The following is a 15,019-nucleotide window of genomic DNA, read 5'->3' on the forward strand; positions in this document are numbered from 1 at the left end:
ATCCACTAACCCTAACCCTTTTTTTTGTGGCTGCCCACACTGCCCACATGACAAACCGCTCCTGGTAGGCGGTCTGGACTATTTTTATTCTCAGGACAGAATCACTCTCACTTCTCTCTGCGAGGGTAAAATAACAGGAAACAGTTGATCCAGCTCGGTCCTTCACTCACTCGTCTTCATCAAATCAAGATGAGAACGTTATTGTTGTTGCTTCTCTTCTGTCACGTTTCATCACCAGGTAAGATCACATTTTAAATCTTTAAACTCTTTAAACTTCACAGTCCACTTGACTCTTTCCTCCGAGTTTAGTTTCACTTCCAGTGGCGTAACAAGAAACTGTACTTTGGATGAGTCAGTGCAAAATTAGGTGCACAAGAAAAAAACTAGAATTTCCTCTTGTGGTTTTTTGATGAAATCATGAATGATACTATCAATATTATATTGAACTATTTCCTGATTGTATTAATGTCTATTGATGTTGTATTAATGATATATTGATGTTGTATTGGTGATATATCCCTCAGAATTGGCTTAAATAATTGTCAGCTGCCTGTCTTGTATTTGAGAAAAGTATAGTAAATAAAACACTATTTATTTTTAACATTTTAACTGTTAATTCATTAGTACTGAAGGATGCAGTTTTTCAGAGTGATAAAGCATTAGTTAATAGTAACATATAATAGTGTATTTTCTTCACATCAGGGGCAATGCATTTATATTGATTCATATTTAAATGAATCAGTGTTTATGCATCACATAGCCTACGATTGAGGCCAGTCCACATGAGGACACGCCCACTGGGTACTTTCCGACGCAGTTGCTCGATGAATAGTGCTGTTAATTCAGCATCCTGAACCGAGATGAGATAGTGATCACACGGGTCCACAGAGACTCCTTCTGTGTAAATGTCTTTGACTGTACTGATCCTCCTGGAAACAAGTGGCCAGCTGTCAGCTGCCTGTCAATGATATCATTCCAGATGTGTTTGAGGTCATTATTTCACACATTTGTTGCTTTTCCGAAACTAGTTGTGGGCACAGATCCATCAAGCCTTCTCTCTCTGGTCGCAGCTCTTGATTTCATCAGCTGTTCTGTTGGCTTCATAACTTTTTCAAAATCACACTCTGAATTGTCTCTAAACCGAGCATGGCTCTCTTTTAGTCCCTCAACTAGGTCAGTGCACTCAGAAACTGATAATGTGTCAAAATCGTTCAACTTAAATAATTCCCCAAATGTGACGAGTACAAATCTAAACAATTTTGTTTGTATTTGTTGGAGCAGGGACTGAGCCTCAACCTTTGTTTGACCGCTGCTTTCAACACACTCTGCAAACACTTGTAATATTACATCGAGTAATATGGTATCGAGTACCCTGCGTGTCTGCTGCTGCTGCCTGTCATGAAACTGTGTATATTGTTCACTGTATCAAAGAATGTGCTAACGTGCTGAGAGACGCTGCACAGAGTCCCAAATTCAGTCTGTGAGAGTTTCAGTGGACATTCACGGCTTGAGGAGAAGATTGTTTGAGAATTACATGCACACCTCCCAGTTTCCTGACACAACAGAGGCGCAATCAAAACTGAAGCCAACGCACAGAGATGGGTCAAGTTGCAGTGGTTCAGACACCTGTAATATCTTCTCTGAAACACTTGTGTCCATGAACCTGATTGTCCGTTCTTTTATTTTCCCTGCGTGAACATATCTCACACTAACAGTTACAAGTTCACACTTTGTCTCGTCCTTATATTCGTCTGCCATCAGGGCGTAATAGCTGCCTGGTTCAAGGACTTCAGCTTTGATCTTGCACAACAGCAAAGAGGCTGCTGACTCCAGCAGCTCACTGAACATCTGAGCTCAATAATGTTGATTAATCCAAAAACGACTTTTAGATGGTCCTGATTCGTCTCGATAAATGAATAGTCCATGGCATCACGGTTCATTGTCTGAGCCATTGTTGTGGCAGTAACGTTACATCGACTGAAAAGCAATGTGTTTACTACATGAATTTTTGTATTTTCTGTGATAAAATGTATTTTGATCAAACTTGGCTGGGTGGCCCATTACTGGCTACACACCTGCTTCAACTTGATCAGACTGTTTTAACTGAATCATACTGATTTCATCATATTTCTGAATGTGTATTCATACTGAATGGAGGCTGTTTGTCCTGCACATTACATTTAAAACTTTTGCATTGTGTTCCTTCACAGCAAACACACACACTTCATATCATATTTATATTTCCACTCAGCATCATATTTATGATTAGTGTTATTTATAAGCTCCTTTGTTTGTCCTGCAGTGCTACACTCCGTGAGGTATTTCATAACTTCATCAACTGGAATCCCAAACCTCCCAGAATTTGTGGCAACAGTAGAAGTTGATGAACTTCTGATTGAGTACTGTGACGGCAACAAAAGGGTGGATCTAAAACATGAGATTGCTAAATTATTCTTCATAAAGTTTCCTGAGCGGTTGGAGCGGGACAGACGAAAGTGTTTCCATGTTTTGCCAAACTTCTTCAAAGCCTTGACTAACAGTTTGATGCCTCTCTCCAACCAAAGTGAAGGTACAGTATGTAACATGTTACAGCCTGTTTAACTTTTTACTGTTCTGCATCTTAGTTGTAAAGTGACCCAGGGCCTCAAGATACCAATCAGTTCAACCTCTAACATCATTTTACACATAACCTGAAATAGAGATTCATGTAAAGCAAACCATCATATCAGTTTGTCTTCAGCGGTCCAGCCACTACCTGTCATTCATCATGTCAACATTAATCAGCTGCTAGTTAGACTTGTTGCTGAAGCTGTTAAACACAAACTACTGATAATAATCTGATGATTCATGAACGCATGAAATGTTTCATCTGTGAATCAGTGTTAATTACAGTCTCTGTCTCTGTCTCAGGTGTCCATGTTTTACAGACGGTGCATGGCTGTGAGTGGGATGATGAGACTGGAGAGGTCAAAGGTTTCGCTCAGTATGGTTATGATGGAGAAGACCTCTTGGTATTGGATCTGAATACATTTAAATGGATCGCTCTGAGACCTGAGACTGTCATCGCCAAACTGATATGGGACGCTGATAAAAATTTAAGAGAATTCTATAAGACGTCTTTTACTCATATTTTTCCTGAGCGGCTGAAGACGTTTATGAAATATGGGGGGAGCTCTCTGCTAAGAACAGGTAGAATCACCTGACCTGATGTAGTTTATTAGACACAGTGATCTTCATATAGGCTGCTCAGACTGAACTGTCATTTTATTACTAATCCAACCTGTCTGACATCACCTTTTTTTGTAGTGGTTACATTTGTTTTAGTCCTGACCAATCACAGACATCTTTGGGTGACATTACTCACCATCAAAGCTCAGACTGTGATGCCACAGTTAGTTTAAGAAAAGTGATTTTACAGTTTCAGTGTTTTAAAATATAAATATTTCCCCTGAACATTGACACTGTGATTGACGACCTTACTGTGAATCATGAGAACAGACAGACATTGTTCTTCTCTGACTGTAGTGAGTGTCTTTAGTGGTGGTGTAGCTCCCTCCTCTGTCTGTATACAGATCATGTGGAGGCTGTGTAGCAGATGTGTTGTTATGTACCCTGTCATTATTACACTGTGGTCTGGATACATAGATCACATTACTTGCCCACCATCAACACTGTCCTTCTGCTTTTTTGAAAATCAATATTTAGTCGGCCGACACTATTACAAACTGTCACAAGCACATGTGGGCGACATGATTCACATCATGCTGCTGGTTTCACACTATTCCCCTGATCAACAGTTTGCAGCAGTGATGTGCCAAGAAACATAGTATTGTAACAAAATAGTCAGTGCAGACGAAGCCTGCTAGCAAGTAAAAAAGGATGTATATGATGCATCATTTTTAATATTTTAAAATGTTTGCAGATGGTTCTTGAGGAAGAAAATGTGTCCAATACATTTGTTCAACATTTGCTTGGAAGCACTTTCACACCTTCTGTTATTGATTCCAAATTTAATTTCTTCATCTTTCTTTTACCTTGTTTCTTTTCCTCTCTCTCCTCTTTAATATCTCTCTCTTTACTCTCCAGAGCTTCCCTCAGTGTCTCTCCTCCAGAAGACTCCCTCCTCTCCAGTCAGCTGCCACGCTACAGGTTTCTACCCTCACAGAGCCGCACTCGTCTGGAGGAAAGATGGAGAGGAGCTTCATGAGGAGGTGGACCACGGAGAGATCCTCCCCAACCACGATGGAACCTTCCAGATGAGTGTTGACCTGAACCTTTCATCAGTCACACCTGAAGACTGGACGAGGTACGACTGTGTGTTTCAGTTCTCTGGTGTGAAGGAGGACATCATCACCAAACTGGAGAAAGATCGGATCAGGACCAACTGGGGTAAGAGTGAGACCAGAGGGTGCTGAAGGGGAGTGCATGGGAATTCATGTTGAAAAAAACAAAAACAGTAAAAATAAACTATTATTGTATTCAACAGTGAAGCCCAGTTACATGACCGTCCTCGTCACTGCTTCAGTGGTTGTTCTTGCTCTCATTCTCATCGGTGCTGCTGGATTCATCATTTACAAAAAGAAGAAAGGTGAGAGAGAAAAAGGGAAAGATTTCACTACTTTGATTTCAGTCTTTGAGTTTCAGTTGAAAAATTGAAACAAGCATCAGTTGCCAGGAAATCAGAGACTGTTGTGCCCACCTCTTCACAGATACCGGTCTCCAGCACGACGTCATGGCTCAAGCTGCTGCACTCGACGGGCGGACCGTGTCCCGAACAGACAGACCTCTTCTTGTTTCAGCCAGATGCCCTCCATGTTGTGAGTAGACCTTGTTTTATTCTATTTTATCTGGTGTGACATGCACTTGTGTCAGGATTTGTTTTAGGAAAATACAGTAAATGGAAACTGATAATAGATCAATTTTATCGTCAGCGAATAAAACAGTTGATCTGAAGCTCTATAATCATTTTCCCATCGTCACTGATATCTCTTCTGGAAAAAAACAATGACTGTTTGACATAATGTGGAACTAATCCCAGAAAATATTATTAACAAATTCATGAATGAATTAGATATTTGTGTGACAGCAATAACACATCATTGAATTTACATACATGGATTGTGGATTTTAATTATATTAATTATTATTAATAATCATAAAAGAAAAGATGACATCATCAAAGACAGGTTACATCACCGTGCTGCTGTTTAGGCTGAAGCTGTTGGGGTTGGCTGCTGCAGGTGTCAGGCCGGAACTCAAATCAGGACTCAGAAGCTGAGGTGTCAGTGAGCATCCCATGATTGCCCCTGTTTTCCAGTTTACGTGGGGGTTGTGTTGACATAACCAGGGATTACCCAGGACTAGAGTCTGAGAGAGTGATTCAAATAAATATAAGTTCAGGAGTTCCCTATGCTCCTGGATCTGCAGTTCCAGTGGTTTTGTAGTGTGAGTGATCATGAATAGTTCTTTGCTGTTGAGGGCTCTGGCTCTGATGGGGCTGACCAGGGGTTCCGATTTTTACCCCAATGTCTCCGCCAAACCCCAGTCAATTAAGCTCTCATCGGCCCCGGAATCTATTAGTGCCTCAATTTCAATAGTGGTGGCATGGTGTGTTACCTTAACTGGCGTCAGGCTGCACGGAGCGAGGTCTGTGGCTGGGGGTTGACTCACCTCCCGGGGTTTTTTGGCCGGACAGGCGGCGACGAGGTGATTAGATTTGCCGCAGTAAAAGCAGCTGCCCTCCTGCTGGCGTTGTCATCGCTCCTCCGGTGTCAGCCGTGTCCTGCCAAGCTGCATGAGCTCCTCTTCCCTAGCGGTGGGGGAGGGAAGACAGTGCTCAGGCGGCGAATAACGGGGAGCCTGCCCACCCGGGGCTGGGGAACGTGGAGACCTCTCCGACGTCGAACCACTGCTCCGCGGTTGCCGGAGCTCACGAACCCGGTTGTCTGTCCGGATGGCAAGCGAAATGAGTGAATCCAGGTCTGCAGGCAGATCCAGTGGCAGCAGCAGCAGCTGCTGGATGTGAGCCACCAGCCCCTTCAGGAACACGTCGTACAGGGCGGCGTTATTCCACCCACTCTCCACCGCCAGGGTGCGAAAGCGGATGGCGTAGTCGCACACCGAGTCCCTGCCCTGTGTCAGTCTGCTCAGCTCCCTGGCCTTTTCCCTGTCTGTAGACACTGGGTCAAAAGTCCTCATGAGGGCAGTTTTAAAGTCTGTGAAGGATGAGCAGAGCGGAGAGTCACGAGCCCACTCAGCGGTGGCCCAAGCTCTGGCTCTCCCTGTCAAGTGGGAAATCATGAATGTTAATTTTGACCTGTCTGTGATGAAAGCATGCGGGAGCTGTTCAAAGTGTATCAAACAGTCAATAAGAAAAGCCCTGCATTGTCCTGGTTCCCCAGAGAAACGCTCCGGGGGGGCCAACTTGATTCCCATCCCGGTCATGGGAGCGCCCTGGGTCGGAGCCGCTGCAGCTGCTGGAGACTCCGGCGCCACGGGTGGCCGGGCTGTCTGCCGCAGGTGGTCCGCCAGCTCCCTCACCTGGGACGAAAGCTGACCTAGCCGAGCCACCATCGCCGTCTGGAACTCCTCCTGACGGGAGATGCGGGCTTCCTGAGCGTGTAACGTGGCCCACTGCTGAGTCCATACTGGCCAAAGTGTACTGTCAGGACGGAACTCAAATCAGGACTCAGAAGCTGAGGTGTCAGTGAGCAGATTTTATTGGAGTCAAAAACCTCTCGACAGAGTGGTCCAAAACAAAAAGGCTGTGAAAACTAACCTAAATGAGTCTCCCAGAAGGGAGAACTTGGCTAAACTGAAGTTAACAAAAAACACTCCTAAGGAGGAAAATCAAAAGGCTTCAAAACATTAACTTAAACCACTACTAGAAAAAACATTAAAGAAACAAAAACTCTCCTAAAAGTTGGCGGCTTAACAATACTATACACACTATAACAAAGAACTGAAAATCTCTCCAAGGGAGGCTGACAATAAATGTCAGCAGGTTGTAGTTGTTTCTTAAAGGCATGTCAGTGCAGGATAAGTGGACTAACAGTGTGTTTTTCCTTACAGCTCCTGACAACAGCTCTGAGCTCTCTGACAAACTGAATGAAGAAACTTGACGCGATTCTGGAGAAACATAGTCGATTGTTGAGTCTCATTCCCGGGTCATCAGATACCAGTGCTTTGGGTCGGGCAGCTGTGAAACTCTCAGCCTCTATTTCATACGTGTCTTTTGCTGCCATCTAACGGGTGTTTAGTGGTATTATATACAGTATTACAAACAGGGCCGTGACAATTGTATTGTATAGCCTGATTCCCTTTCAAGCAGATAAAAGAAATATTTTACACACACTGGGTACTTTAAGGAATCCAAGTTTGACTGGTTCTGTCCAAACTGAAACCTTTGTAAGATATATGTGCTCTGTGGTATTTCTATCTACTTTGGTTCAGTTGTAGTCGAGGAGCTGCTGAATGATTTCAGTGGCATCTCTGTGCAAAGGATCATCGCTATCATGGTGTTATCTACTGTCTGATCTAGAATAAGTTATAGGTGGTGATTAAAATGTACATGGGGATACATTCTCTGAGCCCTTAACTATCCACTGAGACCAAGATCATGTACTGTATATTGACCTCATAGTTGTGGAGCTATTTTTGGGTTTGTCCGTCTAGACAAGCCACACCTACCAGCACCATGTTTACTTCAAAATATGTAAATACTATAAATACTTTTGCACTTTTTTACACTTTACATTTTTAGAATAACTACAAGAATTTGAAGAATATATGTTTTTCCTCTCTGTTGAGTTTTTGTAAACGCTGAAAAGATTGAATGTCTGAATAATTCTGCACTGTCTCATTACTCTTGTTCTTTTGCTTTTTAATGAAACAAGTCAAGAAAAGAGTTTTCTCTTAAATCACTGAGATTAAATCAATGGGCTCCAAACTGTGGAGCTATAAAGAAGGGACAAAATCATTGATGACATGTTGCTGGTACATGAGGGTGAATGTAATCCCTAAAACTGTAGAGCTAAAAGGGAAGTTCAGTACTTAATAGTAACGTTTGCTGTGTGGAGACATTGTTCACCTGCTGTCTGTTTTTAAAATGTTTCTTCTGAACATATATGACATCACTTGTTATCGTTCTTTTGTACTTTCTGGGTTTTAATTTCTGTATTACTGTTTCAAGACTAAATTGTCATTAATGTATTTATTTCTTACCACTGATATTTATGTTACTGGGTTTTGTCCTCTAACTTGTATTTACTAAGTTCTCCTTGTGGTTATAATAATCTCATTCCATTCATTACTGTTCTGCATATTGCCTGTTGCTCTTGCATTAATAAAGTCTAATGGTATTTTTCACATTAAAGGTGTTTTAATGTTTTCTTTGAATGATCTGAATGGTGTGTGTATAATTCTGGTCTATTGAAATAACAGTCATTAAGAACAGGTCTGCGGAAGTGTCATTTTTGAACGGGAAGTAGATTTAGAAGAAAAAAAAGATGTCCTCATGTGGGGACGATGGGCTTGTTTTACTGTATAACATAATAAAGTCACCAATGTGAAGCAAAGAATAAGAATTGCTTCCGACTCATCTTCTCATGGATGAAGACCTTCAGCTGCAGTGTTACCTGCGCTGATGAGGATTAGGGATGTGTAAAGTGAAGTTCTGTGTAGGGTTTCTTTAGCAGGATTTTCTGAGCCTCTGGGGAGTTGTGCTGTGAAAACCCACATAGATCTTCAGAGGGCAGCACGGTGGCTCAGGGGTTAACACTGTGGCTTCACAGCAGAGGGTACTGGGTTTTTTCGGTCCTCTTTCTGTCCGTGTGAAGTTGCTCATTCTCCCCGTGTCTGCGTGGGTTTTCTCCGGGTGCTCCGGTTTTCCCCAAATTTAAAAAATATGCAGCTCATTCAGGGCAGATCTGATTCCAGTTGCTTGTAAAAGCCCCCATATCATCTGAACGCCCCATTACAGCACATTCCCTCCCATCAGGTGAGATTATTTCCTCTGGTTATAAAACTCATCCCTGTAATGGAAAATTATATTACTAGACTCTTGAATGAGAAATGATTAAACTCTTAACACAGTTAGAGACTCGCTGGTGAACATAGCGGAGCATTCAAACATTAACATGATTACACACTCTTTGGAGTTTATACCTAAAAATGCATTAAACAATCTGTCTGCTCTTGACAGAGAAATATGCCCTGTAGGTGTATCATATGAGGATAAAAACATAAAAATCAATATAGACTCATTTGTTCTATGTGCAAACATCATTTAATCTCCTGCAAACTGTTGATTTCTTCTCAGATCTTCCCAAGCAGTCCTAACCAGCGACCCCATCCAAAAACTGAAAGGACTACATGTTGCCCCCCATCTCCTCCTGCTGTTGTACCTGGATAAAACCAGGACAAACTCACACACATAACCAACACAGCTGCCAGGATGATTGGTCTCCCCACACCCAACCTCACAGAGCTGAGCAATATGCCCATTACAACCTCAACTGAACCGGCTGGGTTTGCTTTTAAACACATTAATGTATTGTGTGTTTTCAACCACTAGATGGCAGAAACAGGTGTCCAAGAATGAGAACAACAGGTCTAAGTAAAGCAGAATGAAGTGTAAAGTGCAGAAAACCCAAAATGTCATGTCCCTTATGAGGACGCAGGGTCACAGGAGGTGAATCAAGTCTCAACACAGCAAATGTTACTATTAATGTGTGTTGTCTGTACTCGTGTTTTTCTTTTAAAGGATTACCTTCAGCCTTGTGAATCAAACCAGCAGTATGAGATGAATGTGGAAATTCTCAGGTCCTATTCATGTCACAGTAACTACAGACACAGATAGAGGATTAACATGTATTTACATAAAGAGCCGGAGCTTTTTATTAAAAAACAAACATCAGTACAAAAGAAATGAAGGAGTGCAAGTGAATCAGACTTTATATACATTCGGTATTCACAGAAATTCAACAGAAAAGAAACAGAAAAAGTAACTTTGCTTTCAGCTTTTTCAGCTTCTTGTAGTGAATCAAAAATATGTATTCTAATATATTCTAATTCTGATATTTCTGTAGCCATAGTTAGAAGAATATTATAGTGATGCACTGAGAGTTTGAATAGAAAAGACATAGTCCATCATGCAATAACAGAACATATTGTAAATTACTGTAAAATATTGTTGTATAGAAAATTATAGTTTTTTCCTTATTATAAACCAGGTTTAACATTCTTGTTTGTGATTTCAACAAAAGCTGCTATCACCGATTAAATAACATTTGTTTTGTACTTTGTTATTTATTCATGATTTGAACACCAAAAGGCATTTTGTTTTCTTGTCATTGTATTGGTTGTTCCACATGACGTCCCTGTGAGCAGGGCGGTGGGTTTGTCAGTCACGTTTCTGTATTCAGTCTCTCAGAGAGCTTCCTTCTCCCTCCTCCATCCTTTCCTTTTCTTCTTTAGAGCCATGTTCACCTGGAGAGGAAGTATTGAGCTGAGTGGCCAAATGACATAAAATAAAATATGCCTTATAGCTTATAATACTGAAATGATGTATCTGTAAGTATCTGGTTAGTCTGTAAGAAAACGATCAAATTAAAAGGCTTTTTTACCCATTTGAACCTGATGACGATTTTTTTAAGGATGCAGTGCAATCTTCTCTGAACGTTGTGCACTGACTCGTTAAAGTTTGGAAATAGTCAAAACTGCGGTGGCACTCTAACACCATAACCCTAAGATTAACAAAATAATTTTGTTCTTCAGTAAGATTATTAAGGTAATTAGTTATTACAGCCTATATAATGCCAGGGTTGGGGAAAGAAGACCAGCTGGCCAGAAAAATTCTTGAATTTCTCACATGGCTCCCACTGAAGAGCTTTTTAATCTACAGTGCGATCAGATCAGAGACTATAGAATAAAAAGAAATGGACTTACATGTTGGAGGGAAAATGGCTGAAATAAGAAGAAAATACAAATCATTTCAGAACATCTTGTGTCTTATTTTCCCCACTGAATATCATCTCTCTCTCTCTCTCTTGTATAAACTGACAAATAAGTCTGCTACTGTTAGTTGCTGCAGATGTTGGTGCTATTAAATGTTGCACCTTTGAGTTCCTCACCTTTTTTCTTTTTGTAAACAGTAAATCCAGTAGCAGCGATCAGGACGACAGCAAGAAGAACCACCACGACAATAATCAGGCCGGTGTCTTTACTTGGCTCCTCTGCTCAGCAGAAAAGAAAAGAAAGAAAAACATGTGCAGGATAGAACAGATGTAAATGCATCCAACTCTTCATCACACATACAGTTTTCATCATGATTTTACCCATTTAAACGAGATATTTGTTGTCTGAGGGGTATTTATACAGTATAATGTGACAGCAGCTACTGATGTTTGTGCAAAAGTACGGATACATCTCCTGATCAACTGAAACCTTTGACTATCACTGGATCCCAGTAAAAAATATCAGTAGATTTGAATCTGTTGGAATTGTGACTGAGGCCATGTTGACTTCACAGAGAATATACAGTACCAGTCAAAAGTTTGGACACACCTTCTCATTCAATGATTTTTCTTCATTTTGATTATTTTCTACATTGTAGATCAATACTCAAGATATCAAAACTAGGAACACATATAGAATTATTATCTTGATTGTATTTGTACTTGAATGTACCTTATATAAACTGACAAGAAAGCCAAACCGAGGCTATCCAGCATTAAAAACAAAGTTAAATGAGCGTTTCTCACCTTCGTTGGTCCTGATCACTGCTTTCTCCAGTTTGGTGATGATGTCCTCCTTCACACCATAGAGCTGAAACACACAGTCGTACCTCGTCCAGTCTTCAGGTGTGACTGATGAAAGGTTCAGGTCAACACTCATCTGGAAGGTTCCATCGTGGTTGGGGAGGATCTCTCCGTGGTCCACCTCCTCATGAAGCTCCTCTCCATCTTTCCTCCAGACGAGTGAGGCTCTGTCAGGGTAGAAACCTGTAGCGTGGCAGCTGACTGGAGAGGAGGGAGTCTTCTGGAGGAGAGACACTGAGGGAAGCTCTGGAGAGAGTTCAATGAAACTATTTCTAGTTTGAAACACTGAGACTGAGCAAACTTACTTCACTCATGCTAAGTGCACACTGGCTATCACAGTCTGAGCATCGATGGAAAGAAATTTCAGAACAGCCAAAATGTCAGTGTCTACTGATTGGTTAGGACAACATTGAATCTTAGAGCTACAGAAAATAAACAGAGAAAACAATGTAATGTCAGACTGACTGCAGTGATAACACAACAGCAGTTCAGTCTGAGCAGACTGTATGAACATGATTGTGTCCATCAAACTACATCAGGTCATGTGATTCTACCTGTTCTCAGCAGAAAGCTCCTCCCATAATCCAAATACTTCTTCAGCCACTCAGGGAAAATCACTGTGAGGTAATGCTCGTTCTCTTTTATTCTATATTTCTCAGCATCCCATCTCAGTTTGGTGATGACACCCTGAGGTTTTGGAGCGATCCATGTCTCTGTCTTCAGGTCATATGAGATGAAGTCTTCTCCATCATAAGCATACTGATTAAAACCAACAACCTCTCCGGTCTCATCATCCCACTCACAGCCATTCATCCTCTGTAAAATGTGGACACCTGAGACAGAGACAGAGTCTGAAATCAGTCATTATATACAGATTTAATCTCCAGTGGAACATTTGTCTGAAAAATATTGTCCATTGCATGAAAGACTGCATAAACCTATTTTTTTATTGCTTAGCTCAAAAGTCACTATGTGAGCTTTTGGTCTGTAAATTCCTAGGTGTAAACCAAGTGGTTTTGTTTCTGTGCACATTAAACTGTTATGAACATAAAGTCACAGCAGTGTTGGTCACCTCATGGCATAGGCTGGCTGGTTGGAGTCTGGAGAACCTCTCTTTCTTCTCTCTCCCCCTCATTTTCAGTTCATCCTTAACTGGTAAATAAAGGCATCTAGACAATATGGGAAATCTGGGAATATGCACCTCTTAAGCACAATACCAACTGTCATGATAAAGAAAACCGTTTTATTACACTTTACTTTTATTTTTTGGGCTCTGTACATCAGTTCAGTTAGTCTTGGTAAAGGGTGACAGTGACACGGTGGACCAGCAGTTCTAATACATGGTGTGGCTTGATACTGGGTTCCTCTGCATTAGGTGGAGAAAAAATGGTCAATTCAATGGAAATTCAAACAGTATGAACAGACTACCAGTGACAGGCCACACAAGTTGAAACTTCCAACTTCTGACCTTAAAGTTTTCCAGGTGCAAGACGCCAAAAGTAAAGAGCAGTGCAGTCTCCTTGTTTTATGTCAGTTTTACGGCACTTTTATATTTGGAAATGTATCTCAATATTTCATCCACGAGCCTCCCACAAATACTGTACTCTAGAAGTGCATCCTACCCCCTTGCCCTTGGGTGCTGCCATTGTTGTGTGACGTCAGACAACCACACTCTCATGAAGTCTTTCAAGTCTTTACAAGTCAGACTTTTAGTGGTGTCCCATTGTACTTTTTCTTGAAATGTTAGAGTTCCATGTTCTCTGAAAGGCTGCGGTAAGACATATGTGAATGCAGGTGAATGAAAATCGCCTGCTGGTGCTGTATGTGTGACCGCGACCTTAAGAGCAGTCAAACAGGCGCACCAAATAAAGTGGTTGTGAGTATATATTCCAATGACAACTTTTATTGGCTTAGAGAAGCTAATGATATTAATATCGTGTAGTTTAGCAGAAAGAAGAAAATATAATGTACATACTTACCTCCACTTTGATTGTAGCGCTGCTTCAAACTGTCCATAGTGTTTCTGAAGTAGATTGCAGTCCCCTTAACACACTGCCGAGTGTACATCTCCAAGTGCTGAGGTTCTTTCTTAAATAATTTCTTCACCCAGTCCTGTTTTGTTTCTATGATCTTTTTGTTGGTGTCGCAGTAACCCACCAGAATGTCATCAACCAGTACAGCTGTCATGAAATCTGGTAAGTTTGGGAGTCCAGTAGATCCAGTAAAGAAAAGCTTCAGGGAGTGTTTCACTGCAGGACAAACAAGGTTTATACATTCAGTATAGATATACACACATTATCATCACTCATCACAAATATGATGTATTCAGTATACAGTAGGTGTGTTTGAAGTTTGAAGTAAAAATGTAGTTTTGGGGAAGACATTTTTATCAGAGGAGAAAAAACTTCACTGACTGAATTTTTTCTGTCTAAACAAATTAAATAAACAAACTCTTTATTTTCATGACTGAATAAACTGATCTCAGTAGATAACACAATTTCATACCGCTTTAATTTGTTTATATGTGGCGGACCCTGCCACCTTTCTAGCTTCAAACAGTGTTCTGGACCTTATTTTCCTCTGATAATCAGTAGGTGATTTGTTCATTTTTAACAGGGGGGATGGCTCAATGGGAGCACCACCCTGCCCCGACACACCTATGTACACCTCCCTAAGGACATTGTTGACGCCTTAACCATAACTGTGACATTTCTAATTCTACAACTCCATTTTATCCAGTTATCTTCCTTCTCTCCCTACTACAATTGTCTTTTCATAACTGTATTAAAGTAATGAGTAAATACACCTTTAAATTGTATGCAGTGGACTGAGTTTATTCAGGCAGGGTTTTCTCATGTTTCTCATAATTCACTACAAGCAGGGTCATTTTAAGTTACATGACCCCTTGGAGTTTTTTACCATCTAAATTCCTTGAAGGACACAAAATGAACATTGTGCAAAATAGTAGAGGCTCACCGATTCATCGGTAGGCTGATTTTATGGGTCGATATTAGCCTATCACAGATATATCAGTATTGTCTCATATATTGTCCGATATGCACCGATATGAAAACCTTATATTTAAAAACTATAATGCAGAAAAACATGCTTGGGCTAATTTATAATTGGTGTAATGACATAGTTTGTCCAGCAGAGTGCGCTTCAATGGGGGATAAAACAGCTGGGGTCAGGAAATGTAA

General features: G+C 41.0%; 2 protein-coding genes and 1 long non-coding RNA gene across 4 annotated transcripts in view; 1 reads left to right on the forward strand and 2 right to left on the reverse strand.

Moving 5' to 3' along the window:
- The first annotated feature begins 2,516 nt into the window (after positions 1 to 2,516).
- Positions 2,517 to 7,351, forward strand: LOC141010624 (major histocompatibility complex class I-related gene protein-like). Its single transcript, XM_073483675.1, has 6 exons — positions 2,517 to 2,569; positions 2,911 to 3,189; positions 4,087 to 4,389; positions 4,487 to 4,588; positions 4,710 to 4,817; positions 7,072 to 7,351. Exons 1-6 carry the CDS (start codon positions 2,545 to 2,547, stop codon positions 7,119 to 7,121), a joined length of 867 nt encoding a protein of 288 aa, XP_073339776.1. The 5' UTR covers positions 2,517 to 2,544; the 3' UTR covers positions 7,122 to 7,351.
- Positions 4,339 to 5,442, reverse strand: LOC141010625 (uncharacterized). The gene is made up of 3 exons (XR_012180194.1): positions 5,197 to 5,442; positions 4,700 to 4,847; positions 4,339 to 4,558 (listed from the first exon to the last, which is right to left on the reverse strand). It is a non-coding gene; the product is annotated as an uncharacterized lncRNA (long non-coding RNA).
- Positions 7,352 to 9,863: 2,512 nt separating the features above from the next.
- The window catches only part of LOC141010125 (major histocompatibility complex class I-related gene protein-like), a 6,279-nt gene continuing 1,123 nt past the window's right edge, over positions 9,864 to 15,019 (reverse strand). The window contains exons 2-7 of one of the 2 annotated variants that reach the window (XM_073482956.1): positions 13,799 to 14,068; positions 12,374 to 12,652; positions 11,763 to 12,065; positions 11,133 to 11,234; positions 10,948 to 10,965; positions 9,864 to 10,488 (exon numbers count right to left, since the gene is read on the reverse strand). In XM_073482956.1, coding sequence (XP_073339057.1) covers positions 10,421 to 10,488; positions 10,948 to 10,965; positions 11,133 to 11,234; positions 11,763 to 12,065; positions 12,374 to 12,652; positions 13,799 to 14,068 — 1,040 coding nt within the window. In that variant the 3' untranslated portion in view covers positions 9,864 to 10,420. The remainder of the gene's footprint in view (positions 10,489 to 10,947; positions 10,966 to 11,132; positions 11,235 to 11,762; positions 12,066 to 12,373; positions 12,653 to 13,798; positions 14,069 to 15,019) is intronic. The other variant, XM_073482957.1, reaches the window with a different exon arrangement.

The sequence above is a fragment of the Pagrus major genome, chromosome 16 (assembly GCF_040436345.1).
Source record: "Pagrus major chromosome 16, Pma_NU_1.0".
NCBI lineage: Eukaryota > Metazoa > Chordata > Actinopteri > Spariformes > Sparidae > Pagrus > Pagrus major.